Consider the following 22364-nt stretch of genomic DNA (forward strand, 5'->3'; position numbering starts at 1 on the left):
GCCTTGTCCACCCCAGTCCAACCTCCACATCATGACCATTTCTAAAGTTTTGTTTTTATTTCTAATGTCTGACATTCATACTTTTTTAAAATCTAGTTGGTTTTCAGGCAGTACTTTGAATTATAAAACTTCTTCATTGTGTCAGAACAGAAGGAAATACTTATAATGCCAAATGTCACTTCAAATGGGACAAGGGGAAAACCACAGTCAATTTAAACATTAGTATGGTGACTGTGCAATGCCTGTGGAGTTAAAATCCAAACAAATGCAAGCTGATGGACTTTGCCCACCTTAGGAAACTTTCATTTAAATGTCAGCAAATTGGTTACTAATGTATTGACTTTTGGTAAGCCTGAAAACTAAACTGAAAGCAAGGAATTTACAGCATATCAATGAAGATAAGACTTGACTGGTTTAATATCTTCCCTGTCGCACTGTTTCAAAACTACTTCAAGTTAGTAACAGATTGTTTGCCATCTGTGTGTGATAAAGGAAACTGTCCGACTAAGCAAACCTCAAGACCATTACACTGTTTGGTGAGATTTAAATTAAAATTGTTCAAATCATGAAACAAGGCTGCTTCCCTTTTGTGGGAAATAAATGAAGCTGACCAAATTGTTTCACAAATGACTCCACTTACCACCTTTTTAAAAACATCTATACACCCAGCAAAGCTGCTGATAATATGATGCATTTGAATAGATTTAATTGCTGCAATAAATGGCCATACTTAAATTACAAGACATTTGTAAGAACATTTATAGATAAAGATCAAAGAACTGTACCATGAAACACACTACATTCCAAGGAACGCGTCTCCTTCGTGTAAACATTCTCCTATATGGTATTGGTGTAAGACAGTTTCAGTGACCTTTTGGGCTGCTTTGATCTAAATTATTAAGAAACTGAAATGGATTAATGGGAACTACTGTATCACTAACAGAACTTGTAAAGTTGTCCACAGCTGTTCAATTTAACCTGTGTTTAAACGTCTGCTTTCTGCCGCGACCACTGATATCAGCTGACCTTTTCTAATTAAATCGGATGCATTGGTCTAAAGAACCAACCTGCAGCTTTGTCGGGCAGCTGGATGTTAGTGAAGTTGGCTTATTATAAAACCATAAAATGTAGAAGCAGAAGTAAGCCATTTGACCCATTGATTTGGCTCACCATTCAATTGACCATGGTGGATCTGATAATCCTCAACTCCACTTTCCTGTGTTATTCCAATAACACTAACCCAGGCTTGACAAACCCCTGCAATAAATATTTTCACAGATTAACTACATTCTGGTAGAAAAGGATTCCTCCTTACCTCTGTCTTGAAGATGTAAGACTTGCTCTGAGATTTTGCCCTCTGGTCCTAGACTCTCCAACAAGGGAAATACCCTCTCAGAATCTGCCCTGTGCAGCCCCCTAGTGACCCTATATGTTTCAATAAGGTCACCTCTTACTCTTCTAAACTCTGCTGAGTTCAGGCCAAACCTACTCATGAGATAATCTCAGAATCAAACCAGTGAACCTTCTCTCGACTGCCTCCAATGCCTATACATCTTCCCTTAGATAAAGAGCACAAGACTGATCACAGTCTTCCAACTGGCGTCTAACTAATGCCTTGTCTAATTTTAGCAAGAACTCCCCACTGTTATACTCCCTCCCCTTTGAAATACCGGCCAACAATGCATTTGCTTTACCAATTGCCTGCTGAACCTAGGCGCGAGCCTTTTGTGGTTCATGCACAGGAACCCCCAAATTCCTCTGGATTGCAGCTTTCTGGATTTTCCCCCATTTAAATAATATTCATATTTTTGATTGTAGATGGCAAAGTGCACAACCTCATATCTTTCCCACATTGTATTCCATGTGCCAGGTTTTGCCCTCTTACCTCAATCTGTACATTCCTCTATAGTCTTTTTCTGTCATCCTTACACTTGTTAATAGTATCAGAGGTAATGGGAACTGCAGATGCTGGAGAATCGAGATAACAAAGTGTGAAGCTGGATGAACACAGCAGGCCAAGCAGCATCTTAGCAGCACAAAAGCTGACATTTCAGACCTAGACCCTTTCAACATCTAAGTCATTAATATATATTGTACATAATTGTGGCCTTAGCACTGAACACTATGATTCTTCACTAGTTACAGATTGTCATCCTGAAAATATATCATTTATCCCAATGCTCTGCCTTCCATTATAGAACATAGAACATTACAGCACAGTACAGGCCCTTCGGACCTCGATGTTGTGCCGACCTGTCATACCGATCTCAAGCCCATCTAACCTACACTATTCCATGTACGTCCATATGCTTATCCAATGACGACTTAAATGTACCTAAAGTTGGCGAATCTACTACCGTTGCAGGCAAAGCGTTCCAGTCCCTTACTACTCTCTGAGTAAAGAAACTACCTCTGACATCTGTCCTATATATTTCACCCCTCAATTTAAAGCTATGCCCCCTCGTGCTCGCCGTCACCATCCTAGGAAAAAGTCTCTCCCTACCCAACCTATCTAACCCTCTGATTATTTTATATGTTTCAATTAAGTCATCTCTCAACCTTCTTCTCTCTAATGAAAACAGCCTCAAGTCCCTCAGCCTTTCCTCATAAGACCTTCCCTCCATACCAGGCAACATCCTAGTAAATCTCCTCTGCACCCTTTCCAAAGCTTCCACATCCTTCTTATAATGCAGTGACCAGAACTGTACACAATACTCCAAGTGTGGCCGCACCAGAGTTTTGTACAGCTGCAGCATAAGTTAGTTCGGTAATTCTCTATCTACGCAAAAATACTACCCCTAATACCATGTGTTCTTATCTTATTAAGAAGCCTTACTTGTAATACCTATTGTACACCGTTTGGAAATCCAAATGTATTACATTGACTGGTTCCCCTTTATCTATTCTGCTTGTTACCTTCTCAAAGAACTTTTGTCAGGCATGATGGCCCCTTTATTAAGCCATTTTGACTCTCCTTGATTATATTAAGTATTTGTAAATGCTCTGCTGATAAATACTTCTCAGAAGGCTCAAAATTTTTCCAATGACACATGCTAAGCTAACTCATTTATCTTTGCCTTTATTTTGTCTCCCTCTCATTTTGAAGAGGGGAGTTACACTAATTTTTTAAAGTCCACTGGGAGCTTTCCTGAATCTTGTTATTTGTAAATAATGAGGGGTTGAAAGCTCCGGTAGGAGTACTCTAACAGGCCCCATAACAATAGCTGTTCTGCAGCACACAGAATAATTCTGAGGAAATGAGGGCACATAAATAGCATTACACCAACCATGACTGATTTCAATCCTCAAGTAGACTGGGTAGATCAAATTGGCAAAGGCTGCCCTGAAAAATAATTCATAGAGTGTATTCCAAACAGTTTTCTAGATTAATATGTTGTACATCCAATAAGGGATCAGGTTATTTTTGATCTGGTTATATGCAATAAAGCAAGTTTAGCAAATGATTGTTGAGTAAGAGGCCATAAAGTTACAGAATTTAGCATTCAGTTTGAGAATGAGCAAACTGGGTCAGAAACAACTGTGCGAAATTTAAACAAGGACAATTACACAGAGATGAGGGGTGGATTGGCTGATGTAGACAAGGATAGAATTTAAGAAGCCAAGGCTGTTGAAGAACATTGGCAGACATTTAAGAAAACAGTTCATGACTCTAAGCAAAGATATGACCCAGTGAGGACGTAGGATGCTTGGATAGTGAATAAACCACTAATAATTAACCAAGGACATTATGGATACTATCATAAAATGTGGCAAAGATTTGTGGTACACAAGAAAATTAGGAAAGTTTTAAAAACCAACAGAAGATGATCAAAACAATAATTAAGTGGGAGAAATTAAATTCTGAGGGTAAACTTGAAGTAATAACAAGACTGACAGCAATAATCCCTTTAAGTGCATAAAAAAGAGAGAAGCCAAACTGAACATAGGGCCCTTTGAGAATGGGCTGGGGAAATAGTGGGGAACCAGAAAATGACAGAGGACTTAAATAGTTACTTTGAATCAGCCTTCATAGTAGCAACACTAACAGCATTCCAAAATTACTAAATATTCAAGGGGCAAAAAGGGGAAAGGAAATGAAAACAATAAACATCTCTAGAGCAACAGTAGTAGGGTATCTACTGGGGCTAAAGACTTATATATCCCCTGGACCTGATGGAATGCATCCTATGATGTTACTGGTATTGCTACAGAGCTAGTGGAAGAAATCCTTCAAAAATCCTTAGATTCGTGAAAAGTCCCAGAGGATTGGCAAATTGTGAATACAACACCTTTATTTAAAACGTAGAAAGAGACAAAAATACAGGTACCTATAAGCCAGTTAATTCAATATCTATCATTGGGAAGCTATGTCTTTTACAAAGGATTTAAAAGCAGAAAATATAGAATTATTTAATATGGTCAAACAGAGTCGCATAGCTTACCTAACAAATTTACTAGAATTATTTGAGGATGGTAACAAGCAGGATCGATAACAGGGAATGAGTAAATGGAATATGTTTAGATTTCTAAAAGGAGTTTGATAAGGCACTGAGTGTTAGGGTAATTAATAAGTTAAGAAACCATGCTGTTGGCGTTGGTATATGAGCATATGTAGAGACTGGTTAATGCACAGATGACCAAAGGTTTGGATGAAGGGGTATTTCCAGATTGGGAACCTGAAACTAGTAGAATGCCATTGTGATCAGTGTTGGGGCAACAAGCGTTTTCAGTGTGTGCTTTAGGCTTGAATAAGGAAAGTGAATGTACAACAGTCAAATATGTACATGATGTAACAATTAGTGGAAAGGCAAGGGCAACACAGAATCTGCAGATGTTAGGCGAGTGGGCAAAATCTTGGCAGATGGAACATAATGTGGGAAAATGCAAAGATATGCACTTTGGCAGGAAGAATAGATGAGCCAATTGCTATTTAAATGAAGAAAGACTGTAGAAAGCTACAGAATTTGGAGGTCCTCATGCATAAATCGAGCTAGCATCAATTTTCAGGTAACGGGGAAGGCAAATGGAATACTGGTCTTTATTTCAAAGGAAGTGGAGCATAAAAATAAGGAAGTCTTGCTAAAACTATACAAACAAGTCATTCCACTGTTGAAATACTGTGAACAGTTTGGTCCACTTACTTAAGGAAAGCTATACCGGCATTGGAGTCAGTATAATGAAGATGGTCCTGGATGTGGAGAGTATGCCTTATGAGGAGGTTGAGTAGGCTGGGCATGTACTTACTGGAGTTGAAGAGAATGAGAGGAGACCTTATTGAAACAGGCAAGATTATTTGGGGAGTTGACAGGATAGATTGTATTCTTTCTGTGTTAGTGTCTAAGATCAGGGGCATAATCACTGAATAAAGAGTTACCCCTTTAAGGCAAAGATGAGGAAAAATTTCTTATTTCAGAGGGTAATGAATCTGTGAAATTCTTTACCACAGATGGCTGTCGAGACTGGATTGTTAAATATATTTAAGGCTGACATTTTTAACCGAATTGACAGTTAAGACAAAAAGCAGGTAAGTGGAGTATCAGACATTATCTTGTGAATGCCAGAACAGACTATGTGCTGAATGGCCTACATCTGCTTCTACATCTTACAGTCTTACAGTCTATACAAATACTTTGAATAATTAATGTTTATATTTGGAGAATGACACATGAATCACCAGTGTGGAATAATGCAAAAAATGTTAACTAATGCAGTATAACTGCTTCCTCCAAATGATTTTCAAAGAAACACCACGATGATTAGTTCCAAAACAATTTTATGTCTGTCAAACGATATTTTAACATAATTATCATGAGTTCAGAAGTCAAATTTGGGACTTCTGGACCACTAAACACAGAAGCAAATGTCATCAACAATCCATTTAAAATGAAACACAAATAATTGAAACTGAATTGGATTAGCCATATAAATATAGTTGTTCTACAAGAGCTAATGAGAAACTAGGATGTCTGCGCCAAATAACTCACTGTCTGACTTCCCAAAGCCTATCCACCATCTACAAGGTGCAAGTTGGTATGTGACAGAATACTTGCCTGCAAGTCTGCAGCTCCAACAATATTCAAGAAGCTCAACACCGTTCAGAACAAAGCAGTCCAGTTGATCGGCACCATATCCATCTCCTTAGCCATTCACTTCCTTCACCACTGCAAAGTGCTGGCCTATGTACCAACTACAAAATGCACTGCAGTAACTCAAAAGCACCTTCAACAGCATTTTCCAAACCCACAACCTTGAACAACTTGCAGGATAATCTGCAGCGATTCAAGAAGCAACATCATCACCGCCTTCTCCAAAACAATTAGGAGTGGGCAATAATTGCTGGCCCAGCCAGAGATACCCATGTCCCATGAACAATTAAAAAAGAATAAAAAGTTAAATTGAGATATTCTGATTTGTTCTTTTAAGCTTAAATAATTAATAATTGGTAAGGATGCAAAGGAGTCTGCTAAGTCTCAAAGGTAAATAAGTTGTGCATTATGACTTTATGGCCCTCTCATTGCTGCTGCATTTATTTTACCATGCCTGTTACCTTGTTAATAGTGCCAAAATGTAGATGAGGTTTTAATATTACCACCAGTGTAGCACAGAATTTTCTTAGTCTGTGTTTTGCTTATAAACTCATGTTGCAAGCTCTAACAAAGTGGAAGGCTGCCACTAATTGTGGTGTCATTTTTTTTGGCCCTAACATGTCTCAGCTCTAGCTACACTTGACCATAGAGTTGATCTGGTATAAAGATAAATACTGGCTAGGAAATTCAAACATCCCAAAGAGTTGAAAGTCTCTCAGGCTATCATCAATGCCACACTCTAACCACTACTCTCTTCACAATCTATGTTCTATTGTACCATCAATACATTAATACAGTGCAGTAAATCTTTGGCTTCTGTTTTGCAGACTACTGTAAGATTATTGGGACTTGCTTAGTACTAATATGATAATTTACTTTGATAATCAAAAAGCAAACAAATATTCTGGCGCCTATGCAGAACCTCCTCCTTTATAATAACCTTTCCTATATCATGGTATTGACTCCAAATCAGACAGAGATGATAGCAGCAATGTCAGCTGTGAAGAGTTTTACCTAAGACTCACTCCTCATTACTTACTAGTTCAGAGATAAAGTTACAATCTACAAAATCAAACCAGACTCAAAAAACATTTTCTGAAGAAGGGTCTAGGCCTGAAATGTCAGCTTTTGTGCTCCTAAGATGCTGCTTGGCCTGCTGTGTTCATCCAGCTCTACACTTTGTTATCTCGGATTCTCCAGAATCTGCAGTTCCTATAATCTCTCTCGCTCTCAAAACACATTTATTCTATTTCTCTGCACACAGATGCTGCCAAACCAGCTGAGTTTCTCTAGCATCATTTGTGTTTGTTTCAGATTTGCAGCATTTTCAGTATTTTCTTTGAACCAGGGCAAAGTATCAGATTTTCCCACAGACAAGAGTTTGTGGAATGATACAATCTCATTGTGTCCAGACAATATGTTATGTGATATTGCAACAAAACAATGGTCAAATCATAGAGTCATGGCAATGTAGAGCACAGAAACGGACGCTTCAGTCCAATTCATTCATGCCGACCAGGTATTCAACAGTTATCTAGTCCCATTTGCCAGCACTTGGCCCATATCCCTCTTAACCCTTCCTATTCTTGTACGCATCCAGATGCCTTTTAAATGTTTAATTGTACCAGCTTCTGGCAGTTCAGTCAATACACACACTACCCTATGCATGAAAAAGATGCCCTTTACGTCCTTTTAAAATCTTTCCCCTCTCACCTTAAACCTACGCCCTCTAGTTTTGGTCTCTATGCTCCCACCCTGGGGAAAAGACCTTGGCTATTCACCACATCTATGCCCCTCATGATTTTATAAACTTCAATAAAGTCACCGCTCAGCCTCTGATACTCCAGTTAAAACGGTCCCAGCCTATTCAGTCTCTACCTATAGCTCAAACCCTTCAATCATTGCAACTTCCTTGTAAATCTTATTCTGAACCCTTTCAATTTCACAACATCTTTCCTACAGGACGGAGACCGTATCTGAACGCAGTATTCCAAAGTGTCTAACCAATGTCCTGTACAGCCACAACGTGACCTCCCAACTCCTATACTCAATGCACTGGCCAATAAAGGTAAGGCCATATCAACTTTATAGCAACTTTTGTGTTGCATTTTCCGCCATCCATACTCCTGTCAAATTAACTGCCTATTTCTATGATATCTTCATTGTGCATTTGTGTCATGTTTTTCAGTTAGTTTTAAGCATTTCTTGATCCTGCATTATTTTTTATCCAAGTTCGAAGGAGTGTTTGTCAATGTATCATTTGATTATTCCCAATCTCCTATCTTGACAAGGCAGGGTCAGGTCTTTTACTCCTTTCTGGAAGACTTTTCCCAAGTAAATTTACTTAGCTTTAAAACGTAGAAAATGTTTTCAGATTTCTCCCTCCTCTATTGTTTCAGTTGCTATTGAAGGCTCATGGATATCCCTGATTCCCTCCACATTCACATGTTCTCAGCTGCCATCTGGCTTTCCCAAACACTTTTTTGGCTGTTTATGGGCCTGCTCTTTTCCATCAGTAAAACATGTAGGATTCAAAAGGGGCTTGACAGCGTAAATGCTGAGAGAATGTTTTCCCTCATGGGATAGTCTAGACCAGAGGAATAGTCTCAGAATAAAAGGGCACCAACTTGAAAGACTGGGATGAGGAGTAATTCCTTCACTTAGAGGGTTGAGAGTCTTTGGAGCTTCTTGCTGTGGTGGCAGAATACTTGCATATATTTAAGGCTAAAATAGATTCCTAATCAGTAGGTGAATTAAGAATTATGGAAAAAATGTAGGCAAGTGGATGTCAGGAATTTCAGGTCTGCCATGGCCCTATTGAATGGTGGAGCAGGTTCAATGAGTGGGGCTGAATGGCCTACTCCTGTTCCCATTTCCTATACTGTTATTATTCTCTTCTCTTTTATATATTGGATCTATTTGCCCTCTCTATTTCCTTATATCCAGAAGGAATTTGAAGGAATTCTTGTATCTGATCCAATGGGTACATGACTAAAAGTTTTTACAGTTCATCTCTTTAACAATTTATTGTGAGCTTATGTTCAATTAATGAATCTGGAATTAAAAGCTAGTCATGGTAATGATGACCATAAAATTGTAAATGACTGTTGCAAACACCCGTCTGGTTCACCACTGTGCTTCAGGGTAGGAAAAAAGCCATCTTTATCTGGTCTGGCCTGCACGTGACTCCACACCTACATAAATGTAGTTGACTCCTTACTTCCTGCTGACATGGCCCAGCTACCCACTCAGTTCATGGGCCATGAGTGGTAGGCAACAAATGCTGGCCACGTCAGGAACATCCATATCAAAAACAGAAATTGCTGGAAAAACTCAACAGGTCTGGCAGCATTTGTGGAGCGAAGTCAGAGTTAACATTTCTTCAGAACTGACTTGTTTCTTACTGACATCCACATGTTGTGAAATAATAAAAAAAAAGTTCAATACTATTAAGCAAATATAGTGAAGTGCTTTCTAATAGGATTCCCTTTTTGTATTTCTTTGTTATGTTCAACAAGGGCTCCAGAACAATGCACCTTCCATTATAATAGATTGTAATCCCACTTTCTGTCAAAGCTTCTCAACTGGTGTCATTATAATATATTCATAGCTACTCTAGACCAGTAAAGGCTTCCCAAATATCTTCACAGCCATTAAACCTTTACCTAGACAAATTTGACTTAGGTTTGAACTCAAAAGTCTGACTGTCCAGCTCGCAGTATCTGAACCTACTCTTTTCAATGCCCACAATTCACACCTTATTTATAAAAGTGATTTTGGAGAAAAACACAAGTTATCACCATACCTTGTCTTCATAGAACCTTCTTCGCAATTTCCTGTCCTTTGGAGGCACAGTGTGTCTCAGCTCCTTGTACCATTTATGAACAACATATCCTCGCCAGTGAGCTTGAATTCTAAGATTAAAGTGTAAACCTTTTAAATCAATGTAAACTCAGTTCTCAACCATGAAAAAAATCATCACATAAATGTTTAATTTTCCAGCAGGGTATGGAAGCTGAGAAGTCACACTGAGTCAAAGTCCCACTTATTCCTTTTAAACATATTCAGGTTAATTTTATTGGCCACAAATACATATTGCTTCAGTAAAGTTAAAACAAAAAGCATTGGAAAAACAGAGCTGCATATCCTATATTGGTGGCACGGTGGCTCAGTGGTTAGCAGTGCAGCCTCACAGCGCCAGGGACCCGGGTTCGATTCCAGCCTCGGGTGACCGTCTGTGTGGGGTTTGCACATTCTCCCCGTGTCTGCGTGGGTTTCCTCCGGGCGCTCCAGTTTCCTCCCACAGTCCAAAGATGTGCAGGCTAGGTGGATTGGCCATGCTAAATTGCCCATAATGATCAGGGGGTGTGTGGGTCTGGGTGGTGTGCTTCAAGTGGCGGTGTGGACTTGTTGAGCCGAAGGGCCTGTTTCCACACCGTAGGGAATCTAATCTAATATAATCTATAGAAGTAGCAACAGCAAAACTGGGAATGAAATTTGCAGGTTATAAGGTAAAGCCTGTTCTGCTGAAGGGTTCCACTCCACATGCTCATCTACCTTCCTCTTTCAAATGCTTGACAAGAGACTATTATTTCTAGTATTTTACACCATTATTCGGTTTTTGTGCTGAAAAAGACAAAAGTAACTTTCAATTATACAGGACAAATAAAAAGAACTGCAGATGCTAGAAGTCAGAAACAAAATTGTTGAAAAGTGCAAACGTAGCAGGGTTGTTGTTATGGGTGACTTCAACTTTCCCAATATAGATTGAACCTCCTTAGTGCAGATGGTTTGGATGGAGCCGTTTTTGTCAGGTGTGTTCAGGAGGGTTTCCTTAGTCAGTATGTGGACAGGCCGACGAGGGGGGAGGCCATTTTGGATTTGATGCTCGGCAATGAGCCAGGACAGGTGTCAGATCTCGTGGTGGGAGAACACTTTGGCGACAGTGACCACAACAGCCTCACATTTACCATAGCCATGGAAAGGGAAAGGAGCAGTTTTGAGGGGAAGATATTTAACTGGGGAAAGGAAACTAGGACGCTATCAGACAGGATTTGGGAAGTACAGATTGGGAACAATTGTTCCACAGAAAGGGCACAGCAGACATGTGGAGGCTGTTTAAGGAGCAGTTGTTGTGAGTGATGTATAAATTTGTTCCTCTGAGATAGTTAAGAAGGGGTAAGATTAAGGAGCCTTGGATGACGGGTACAGAGGTGCTTCTTGTCAAAAAGAAAAAGGCAGCGTACATAAGGTGGAGGAAGCAAGGTTCTAGCACAGCTTTAGAGGATTTCAGGCTTGCTTGGAAGGAGCTCAAAAGTGGACTGAGGAGGGCCAGGAAGGTGCACAAAAAAGGCTTGGCAGGAAGGATTAGGGAGAACCCGAAGGCATTTTACTCATACGTGAGGAATAAGAGAATGTTCAGGGAGAAGGTAGGGCCGATCAGGGATAGCGTAGGGAACTTGTGCGTGGAGTCTGAGCAGATAGGAGAAGCCCTAAATGAGTTTTTTGCTTCGGTTTTCACAAAGGAAAGGGACCTTGTTGTGAATGAGAACTTTGACGAGCAGGAAAACAGGCTTGAACAGATCAAGATTGAGGAAGTTGATGTGCTGGAAATTTTGGCAAACATTAAGTTTGATAAGTCCCCAGGGCCAGACCAGATTTATCCTAGGTTGCTCCGGGAAGCGAGAAAGGAGGTTGCTAAGCCACTGGCGAGGATCTTTGCTTCCTTACTCTCCACGGGAGTCGTACTGGAAGATTGGAGGGAGGCAAATGTTGTTCCTCTTTTTGAGAAAGGGAATAGGGAAATCCCTGGAAATTACAGACCAGTCAGTCTTACATCTGTGGTCAGCAAGGTTTTGGAAAGAATTCTGAGGGATAGGATTTATGACTATTTGGAAAAGCATAGCATGATTAAAGGGAGTCAGCTTGGCTTTGTGAGGGGCAGGTCATGCCTTACAAATCTTATTGAGTTCTTTGAGGAAGTCACGAGACAGGTTGATGAGGGTCGAGCAGTGGATGTGGTGTACATGGACTTCAGCAAGGCATTTGATAAGGTCCCCCACGGCAGGCTCATTCATAAAGTCAGGAGGTATGGTGATTTGGCTGTCTGGATTCAGAATTGGTTGGCTGACAGGAGGCAGAGAGTGGTTGTAAATGGTAAGTATTCTGCCTGGAAGTCAGTGCTGAATGGTGTCCCACAGGGCTCTGTTCTTGGGCCTCTGCTCTTTGTAGTTTTTATAAATGACTTGGATGAGGAGGTTGAGGGGTGGGTTAGTATGTTTGCTGATGAGACAAAGGTTGGAGGTGCCGTTGATAGTATCGAGGGTAATTGTCGGCTTCAGCGAGACATTGACAGAATGCAGAGCTGGGTTGAGAAATGGCAGATGGAGTTCAACCTGGATAAATGCGAAGTGATGCATTTTGGAAGGTCGAACTTAAATGCTGAATATTGGATTAAAGGCAGGATTGTCGGCAGTGTGGAGGAACAGCGGGATCTTGGTGTTCAAGTGCATAGCTCCCTCAAAGTTGCCACCCAGGTGGATAAGGTTGTTAAGAAAGCATATGGTGTTTTGGCTTTCATTAACAGGGGGATCGCGTTTAAGAGCCGCGAGGTTATGCTGCAGCTCTACAAAACCCTGGTGAGACCACACTTGGAATATTGTGTCCAGTTCTGGTCGCCCTATTATAGGAAAGAAGTGGAGGCTTTGCAGAGCGTGCAAAGGAAGTTTACCAGGATGCTACCTGGACTGGAGGGCTTGTCTTATGAGGAGTGGTTGACTGAGCTCAGATTTTTCTCTCTGGAGAGAAGGAGGAAGAGAGCCGGCCTGATTGAGGTGTACAAGGTAATGAGAGGCATGGATACAGTTGATAGCCAGAGACTTTTCCCCAGGGCAGGATTGACTGCCACGAGGGATCATAGTTTTAAGGTGTTAGGAGGAAGGTATAGAGGAGACATCAGAAGGAGGTTCTTCACCCAGAGAGTTGTGAGCGCATGGAATAGTTTACCAGTGGTAGTCATGGAAGCAGAGTCATTAGTGACATTTAAGCGACTGCTGGACATGCACATGGACAGCAGTGAATTGAGGGGAATGTAGGTTAGGTCATTTTATTTTTGGATTAGAATTATTGCATGGCACAACATCGTGGGCCGAAGGGCCTATACTGTGCTGTACTTTTCTATGTTCTATGTTCTAAAAACAGAAATTGCTGGAAAAATTCAGCAGGTCTGGCAGCATCTATGGAGAGAAAGCATACTTACATTTCAAGTCCAGATGTAGCTGGGAAAAGGTTGGTGTAAATGCTGAAGACGGGGTGGGGAGGAGTAAACGATAGGTGGAGATGGAGCCCAGAGGGAGAGAACAATAGCTGAGCAGCAAAGGGATGTGTAAAAATCAGCCTGGGAGAATGAATAGCTGCCAATGGAGACCATTAGAAACTGACAATCAGTTGGTTGTGGTAGCAACCTATGTGACAACAAGGACTTCCCGGCCCGAAACATCAGCTTTTGTGCTCCTGGGATGCTGCTCAGCCTGCTGTGTTCATCCGGCTCCACACTTGGTTATCTCGGATTCTCCAGCATCTGCAGTTCCCATTATCTCTGACAACAAGGACTATTGTGTGAGGTTGTAATCTGTCTCACTGCATGTTTGTTTTACTTTATGAAATTATTCCTCTGAAAATTTAAATAGACAGGTCAATATCATGCTGGGAGGCTGATATTAATGTGGTGCCACAAGGATCAGCGCAGATGATTCAACTATTTACAATCTGACTTAGATGAAGAGACCAAGCATAATGTGATGGCTCAATCAAAGGAGAAGGCATCTAGGAAGCTAGCTTTGAAATTTGTGGAAGAAAATCTATTGGCACTCCTGTATGTGACAGAAGGAAGACTTGACCAGTAATTGAGAATTTGTTGACAGCTTTGGTTTAACGCTATCCATGCAGATTGTGTATTCGCTTGTCACAACTTACACTTAAAAATCATAAAGCAGTTTTGGTTAAAAAAAACCTTTAGAGCTAGAGAGCTGAATCAGACTTATCTTCTGATGGGATCTCTGTGGCAACATGTCTTGGGTAAAACCCTGGGCCACAGGCCATGGTCTGGCTTCACTGCCATCTTACAGTGATGCCATGTCCCTAAATTTAGCAAAGGACCTTCTGCTTCAATTAAGTAACTTGTAACCAATTAATCATCTTGTCTATCTTTGCTTGCATTCTGAACCCTACACTGATGACTGAGAGCCATGCATCAGGATAGCATAAACATTAAAGATGTCCTGCAGTCAAGCCAGACATTTAAAGAGTGGTAACCTCTGAGAACAGGAGGGGTTAAGAAAGCTGTTTTTAAAAAAAGACTACAAGATCCTAGCATTTATAATGAAGGCACAGAGTACAAAAGCAAGGAAGTTAGGACAAAAGTACCCATTGGCCTGAACTGAATTATTGCATCCAGTTCTGGGCTCCACACTTTAGGAAGGATGTGAAGGTATTTGAAAGGATGCATGAACGATTGTAGGAATGAGGAACATCAGTTAAGTGGACAGATTGGAGAAGTTGGGACTGTTCGCCTCGGAGAAAATAACGATGAGAAAAGATTAAATAAAGGTTCTCAAATCATTTGATTTTGCACCAACTAAACAAGGAGGGAGCTGTTCTGTTTGAAGCACCAAAAGACACTAACTTGATTGGCAGAGGAAAGAATGGCAACATGAGGAAAGGTCTTTTCAACAAGTTAGGACCTAAAATTCACTACCTGAGAGTGTGATGGAGGAAGGTTCAACTGTGGCTTTAGAAGAAAAATCATAATATAAAGATAGAAACTTCATGGGGAAGAGAAAGTCTGACTAAGTGAGTTGCTGATAAAGACAGAACATACACAACAGGCAAGTAGTGGATAGTTATCCTTGGATAAGCATATGGATAATGATGGGATAGTGTAGGGGGAGGGGCTTAGATTAGTTCACAGGTCGGCGCAACATCGAGGGCCGAAGGCCCTGTTCTGCGCTGTATTGTTCTATGTTCTATGTAGTTTCATTCTGTGCTATAACCCACATATGCAGCTAACCGTTCTAAGATTCTATGTAGCTTTGTGGATTCTGAAGGGGAGTTTCAGTGTAACGTAGATTTCATTTATTACTGTGGGGAAGCCAGATATCACTCTACAACTATGCATTCTCCCAAACTAAATCCTACAGAAAACAGTATTAATTACCTTCTGAATGCAGGCTGCCCCCTATTCCTTTGTTCACCCCGTACATAGGCCCTTGAAAGATACCTGGAAAGATGCAAGCCTCTAAAAATCGAGGGCTGTGATTAATTTAATTTCCACAGTTAAGCTGAGCTTCGTGTGGATTGTGCGTTGAAAGCTTTGTGGATCAAAGTACAGAATTTGATTACAAATGCCCTCCTCTGTGGAACAGAGATTACAGTCAGTTCCTCAGACTTCTCCTGTATTACCAGAAGATGTCTGTATCTCCTGATATTTGAGTGTCCATTATTCCTTCCTGTGATGTGGGTGTCAGTAGCAAGGCCATCGCTAGTTGCCTTTGAACTGAATGGTTTGATAAGCCACTTCAGCGGGTAATTAAGAATTAGTTTCATTGTTGTTGATCTGAACTCACATGCAGGTATGGAAGGCAGATTTTCTTCCTGAAAGGATATTAATGAACTAGATGGGTTTTTACAATAATCAATTATGGTTTCATAGTCACTATTACTAAGACTAACTTTGTGTTTCAAATTTTAATTGTTAGTTTATGTTCTACCAGCTGTTCTAATAGTATTCAAACCTACATCCCCAGGGCATCTGGTTGGCTAGGACACTGTAATTAAATCCAGTAACACTGTGATGAGCTGTCTAGGCATCCTGTCCATGGATAAAAACTGAAAGAACTGTAGACGCTGCAAATCAGAAACAAAAACAGAAGGTTCACTCGACCCGACCTGCTGAGGTTTTCCAGCAATTTCTGTTTTTGTTTCTGTCTCTGAATCTCTTCTTCCCTTTCCACTTCCTATATTACCGTTTATATTATATAATTTATCTTATAATATATCGCAAAAGTAGAAGCAGCAATAGCGACATTTTTATTTCTAGAAGTAACTAATTTACAATTATGAACTACTGACGTATAACTCTAGTAGTTAAAGCTCTAACCCACTTATGAAACTCCCCTTCCACACACACTTGCAGACAGGCACAGGCTAAACAAAAAGAAAATGGGTAGCAGGAAAGGCGGGAAAGGCAGACTGGTGGTTGCTGACCACAGGGTTTGCCAAGCTGTTTTTGTGCTCACCCGAATACTGTTTCTTGCTCTTCCTTCTCCAGATACTTTCACTTGTTTGCAGTAGGCACAGAGTGACTGGTTCACATATACAAAGGTCTCTGACTTATTCATTAAAAGTCAACAAGTTGCAACAGCTGACGAGGGAAATAAACTATCTTCAGGCTTGAAATGCTATTAACTTCATAGCAAAAACAGCTCCTTCCCTTCTGGGCTTCCGAGAGTTTCTGACCCAAATACCTACATTCACAAGCTGTTCAGCTACCTGGGAGCTAATCGCACAGTTGTCGGTAGGCTGGAGGCCTCTGTCATTGATAACTGGTCACCATTTCACAGAATTGCAGCCGCCATTGTTGGTCAAATCTCTATTCATATATAGCATCCTTTGGCTCCAGCTTATCAGTAACTAGTCTTTCACCGCTACTTGAACCAACAGCTTTGTAAACAGCACCTACAATCAGTTTCAGGTAACAAGCTTTTAAAAAGTGCAACAATCCTCGAACAAGTCTTTCCATTTAAATGAGTTCTTTATCCGTTTTAGTCCACAAAAATATAGAAAAATAAAATTTACAGTCTCTACAAGAAGCTTTGGGAACATTGCAGTTCCCCCATAATTCTGCAATCTTTTAGGGCGCATTTCTGTTTCACCCATTCACACATGCTTTTTGTTGTAAAAGTAAACTTTGTGGCATGATGCCTCAAGGTTAGCACTGCTGCCTCACAATACCAGGCACCTGTATTTGATTCCAGCCTTGGATGACTATCCGTGTGGAGTTTGTACATTCTCCCTGTGTCTTGGTGGGTTTCTTCCAGATGCTCCAGTCTCCTCCTATAGACCAAAGATGTGCAATTTAGCTGGATTGGGCATGCTGGAATTGTCTATAGAGTTTGGGGTGTTCAGGCTAAGTGGATTAGCCATGGTAAATGTGGGCTTACGGGATACAGTAGGGGTCTGGGGTCTGGGAAGGGATGGTGTGGACTCAGAGAAAAGCCATAGAATTCCTGCAAGTGGACTACACAACCCTGGACACTATGGGCAATTTAGCATGGCCATCCGCCTAACCTGCACATCCTTCAACTGTGGGTGGAAACAGAGCACCCAGAGGAAGCCCACACAGACACAGCAAGAATAAGCAAACTCCACATAGACAGTCACTCAAGGGTGAAATCGATTTCAGGTCCCTGGCACTGTGAGGCACAAAACTAACCACTGAGCCACCGTGCTGCCCCATGGCTTTGATGGGCTGAATGGTCTCCTTCTGTACTGTAGCAGTTCTATGATTTTGGCAGAGATAAGTGGAAAGCTGTAAAAATATTGAATCAGAGATAATGGGAACTGCAGATGCTGGAGAATCCGAGATAACAAAGTGTGGAGCTGGATGAACACAGCAGGCCAAGCAGCATCTTAGGAACATAAAAGCTGACGTTTCAGGCCTAGACCCTAAGGTCTAGGCCCGCAACGTCAGATTTTATGCTCCGAAAATATTGCATCAGTTCTCTTCTGACATTCATTCATAATTTTTTGTGATTTATTCATTCACAGGATGTAAGTGTCATTGGCTAGGCCAGCATTTATTGCGCAAGTGTGTAGTTAAGAGTTAACCACATTGCTGTGGGTCAGGAGTGGTAGCATGTCGTCCAGGCAGGTAAGGATGGTACATTTCCTAAGGGCAGCTAAAGGGAATTGGTGAACCTGGTGGATATATTTCTGACAATTGACAGTGGTTACATAGTCATCCTTAGGCTCCTGATTCCAGATTTCTATTGAATTCAACTTCCACCATCTGCTATGGCAGAATTTGTATCTGCATTCTCAGGATGTTATCTAGATCTCTGGAATTATAGTTCAGCGATAATACCAACAGACAAACACCTCCCCCAAAACATGAGCACCAATCAAAATGAAAGCACATGTTCACTTTTTATCGTCCTTGTACTTTTTCTCATCTTATTTCATATTTATCTGTCTAGGGAACAAGTGACCATGATAGATGACCACTGTGTGCTTGAACATGAGCACTGACACAATTTTCCAACTCCAGGCAGGCATGGCATAGTTTGTTTCTACAGACTATTCGTTGTTTCATGTAGGTCATTGTGCTAGGAAACCGGGCAACTGGGTGCAATTTATTTGCAGAGACTCTGCCTCCTGGCAGCTCAAAATCTATCCTGATTAAGTTGTGGAAGAGGATTTCTGTCCACTGGAGATGGAATATCGTTCGGGCTCATTAATTGACACCCATTATCCCCTAAGCCCACTGCCAATCAGTGGAAGATCAGGGATTAAATGGGTGTTGCCTTAGTTTCTCTTGGGCCTTCTGGAGGCTACCCTGAAGTATTGTGTTTCTTTGTGGCCTCATCGAGGAACCCGGCATTGGGAAGGGAGGAACTATGGAAAGCTGTCCCTCAGCCCATACCTGTGTCCTGCCCTTCCTCTCCTATGACCACCCTACTCCATCAACCCATCGCACCCTCATTCACCTTTTGGCTTAAGCCCCTTCTTAGTCTTGGTTCTCAGATGAATGCATTGCCAGTAGCTGCATCTGTCCTAGGCAGCGCTAACAAGTAATACAGAACTGCTGATTGGCCAGCAGCTCTCAGCAGATGGGCATTCTGCTGCAAGGGTCCTGAAAGTCAGGGAAGAATTGATCTCTTAGACAGAGGCTCCCCACTGATTCTCTGAGCAGTGGGTGAGGCCTCTGTCAGGCTGACCTAAGTCCAGCCCTACCTGAAACAACAATGTTGTCTGTTGTTAATGGGAAACTTGCCAGTTGGTGACTTGTTCTACAGATATTGTTCAGAGCCAGTACAATCTTTATTCAATTTTCAATTTCTATATGAATTTAGATACAAACCTTGGAACCAACAGGTTGGAAAACTTAACTTTCGCCAAAAAATATATGCATAAATAATTCCTCATTTGGACATCCCCAGTGAAGATTCCAGCATCTTTCTTAATTCTCTTTACTTGATCAAATTTTAACATTAGAAAAATGTAATAACTATACTCTTGTAATAGAGCTATTTACAGTGCTCCTGTTAAGAAAGTTAAAATTTTCCATGAACTATATTGAATCACAGTTGAGAATTATTAACAGTAAGGCACAGAAACAGGCCATGTAGTTTGTCTAGTCAATTGCAGCAGTCTGGAGGAGAAACCTTGTCATAGAGTTATAAAGATTCTACAAGATGGGAAGAGGCACTTTGGCGTATTGAGTCCTGTTTGCCAGCACTTGGCTCATAGTTTATTACACTTGAAAGGCTAACTCTGAATCTGTGTCCAGCACTCTGTCTGTCAGAAAGATCCAAATCCTAATCACATATTGTATAAAAAAAGTATTCCTTGTATCACCTCTTGTTCTTTCATCAAATATCTGAAATTAGTGCTTTCATTTTACACATCTCTACCTTCATCTATGCAGCAATGTTCCTTCTTTAGCTCATTAACAACAAAATAAACAAGATGGCAATATATACATTTTTCCATCCCCACCCCTGTCTGCTTTCCGGAGAGACCACTCTCTCCGTGACTCCCTTGTTCGCTCCACACTGCCCTCCAACCCCACCACACCCGGCACCTTCCCCTGCAACCGCAGGAAATGCTACACTTGCCCCCACACCTCCTCCCTCACCCCTATCCCAGGCCCCAAGATGACATTCCACATTAAGCAGAGGTACACCTGCACATCTGCCAATGTGGTATACTGCATCCACTGTACCCGGTGTGGCTTCCTCTACATTGGGGAAACCAAGCGGAGGCTTGGAGACCGCTTTGCAGAACACCTCCGCTCAGTTCGCAACAAACAACTGCACCTCCCAGTCGCAAACCATTTCCACTCCCCCTCCCATTCTTTAGATGACATGTCCATCATGGGCCTCCTGCACTGCCACAATGATGCCACCCGAAGGTTGCAGGAACAGCAACTCATATTCCGCCTGGGAACCCTGCAGCCTAATGGTATCAATGTGGACTTCACCAGTTTCAAAATCTCCCCTTCCCCCACTGCATCCCTAAACCAGCCCAGTTCGTCCCCTCCCCCCACTGCACCACACAACCAGCCCAGCTCTTCTCCCCCACCCACTGCATCCCAAAACCAGTCCAACCTGTCTCTGCCTCCCTAACCGGTTCTTCCTCTCACCCATCCCTTCCTCCCACCCCAAGCCGCACCCCCATCTACCTACTAACCTCATCCCACCTCCTTGACCTGTCCGTCTTCCCTGGACTGACCTATCCCCTCCCTACCTCCCCACCTATACTCTCTCCACCTATCTTCTTTACTCTCCATCTTCGGTCCGCCTCCCCATCTCTCCCTATTTATTCCAGTTCCCTCTCCCCATCCCCCTCTCTGATGAAGGGTCTAGGCCCGAAACGTCAGCTTTTGTGCTCCTGAGATGCTGCTTGGCCTGCTGTGTTCATCCAGCCTGACATTTTATTATCTTGGAATTCTCCAGCATCTGCAGTTCCCATTAACTCTGGCAATATATACTGTTGTTATCAAGCGCATACCTTGTAGCACATTTTATTTTGTACAGTCGAGCTCCATCATGAATTACCCTGGTCTGGTATTGTTCCTTCCTACACATGGGGCAATTCTTTCTCCCAGAGAACTTTTCAAAGGCTTGCATGCAAATCTTCACAATAAAGGTATAAAAAAAATCATTAACGCTCACACACTGACAATCAATTTTACAAGGTCTATCTTAACATCAAAACATCCAAATAGTTTTTTCAGATCATGTCACATTTCCCAAGTTAGGTAGAGTATCAAGAAGAAATGTTTCTAAAAATTGGAAATTACAGATCCACTCCCTCTCCCATTCTCTAGATGACATGTCCATCATGGGCCTCCTGCACTGCCACAATGATGCCACCCGAAGGTTGCAGGAACAGCAACTCATATTCCGCCTGGGAACCCTGCAGCCTAATGGTATCAATGTGGACTTCACCAGCTTCAAAATCTCCCATTCCCCTACTGCATCCCTAAACCAGCCCAGTTCGTCCCCTCCCCCCACTGCACCACACAACCAGCCCAGCTCTTCCCCTCCACCCACTGCATCCCAAAACCAGTCCAACCTGTCTCTGCCTCCCTAACCGGTTCTTCCTCTCACCCATCCCTTCCTCCCACCCCAAGCCGCACCCCCATCTACCTACTAACCTCATCCCACCTCCTTGACCTGTCCGTCTTCCCTGGACTGACCTATCCCCTCCCTACCTCCCCACCTATACTCTCTCCACCTATCTTCTTTACTCTCCATCTTCGGTCCGCCTCCCCCTCTCTCCCTATTTATTCCAGTTCCCTCTTCCCATCCCCCTCTCTGATGAAGGGTCTAGGCCCGAAACGTCAGCTTTTGTGCTCCTGAGATGCTGCTTGGCCTGCTGTGTTCATCCATCCTCACATTTTATCTTGGAATTCTCCAGCATCTGCAGTTCCCATTATCTCTGACATTTCTCTGCACGCCTTTTTACTTACCTTATGAAAAACATGAGAACAAGACAACAGCACCTGTTTCACAGAAAAACAAAATACTGTAACTGAGAGTCAGCTTATACAATAGTTTCTAATATACTAAACAGCTTGCTGACTCTCTGTAAATAAAACAAAGCTAAAGGTTAATGCCAGAATCTGTTTAAACAAACAGATGTTCAAATGTGCATGAAGAAACAGGCATGCTATCCTTGCAGGGAGCCCTTAGTGCACTCTAATTCCCATCTCCCCACACAGAATTTAAATCTCAACTCTCCATTTGGAATACTGCATTCTGGTTTCCCCACTACAGGAAAATGTGAAACTTGAAAGGGTTCAGAAAAGATTTATGAAGATGTTTCTGGGTTGGAAGTTTTGAGCTAAAGGGAGATGCTGAATAGGCTGGGGTTAATTTCCCGGACTGTTGGAGGCTGAAGGGTAACGTTATACAGGTTTATAAAATCATGAGGGGCATGGATAGGTCTTTTTCCCAGTACAAAGCTAAAGGGTTTGTTCTGTGGTAAAAGGCT

The 22364-nt window shown here is 41.8% G+C and overlaps 1 protein-coding gene across 2 annotated transcripts in view; it reads right to left on the reverse strand.

Moving 5' to 3' along the window:
- rnf32 (ring finger protein 32) overlaps positions 1-22364 on the reverse strand; it is a 60638-nt gene that overhangs the window by 15045 nt on the left and 23229 nt on the right. The window contains exons 5-7 of one of the 2 annotated variants that reach the window (XM_059642083.1): positions 21841-21873; positions 20877-21001; positions 9892-10000 (exon numbers count right to left, since the gene is read on the reverse strand). In XM_059642083.1, coding sequence (XP_059498066.1) covers positions 9892-10000; positions 20877-21001; positions 21841-21873 — 267 coding nt within the window. The remainder of the gene's footprint in view (positions 1-9891; positions 10001-20876; positions 21002-21840; positions 21874-22364) is intronic. The other variant, XM_059642093.1, reaches the window with a different exon arrangement.

The sequence above is a fragment of the Stegostoma tigrinum genome, chromosome 2, assembly GCF_030684315.1.
Source record: "Stegostoma tigrinum isolate sSteTig4 chromosome 2, sSteTig4.hap1, whole genome shotgun sequence".
Taxonomy (NCBI): Eukaryota; Metazoa; Chordata; class Chondrichthyes; order Orectolobiformes; family Stegostomatidae; genus Stegostoma; species Stegostoma tigrinum.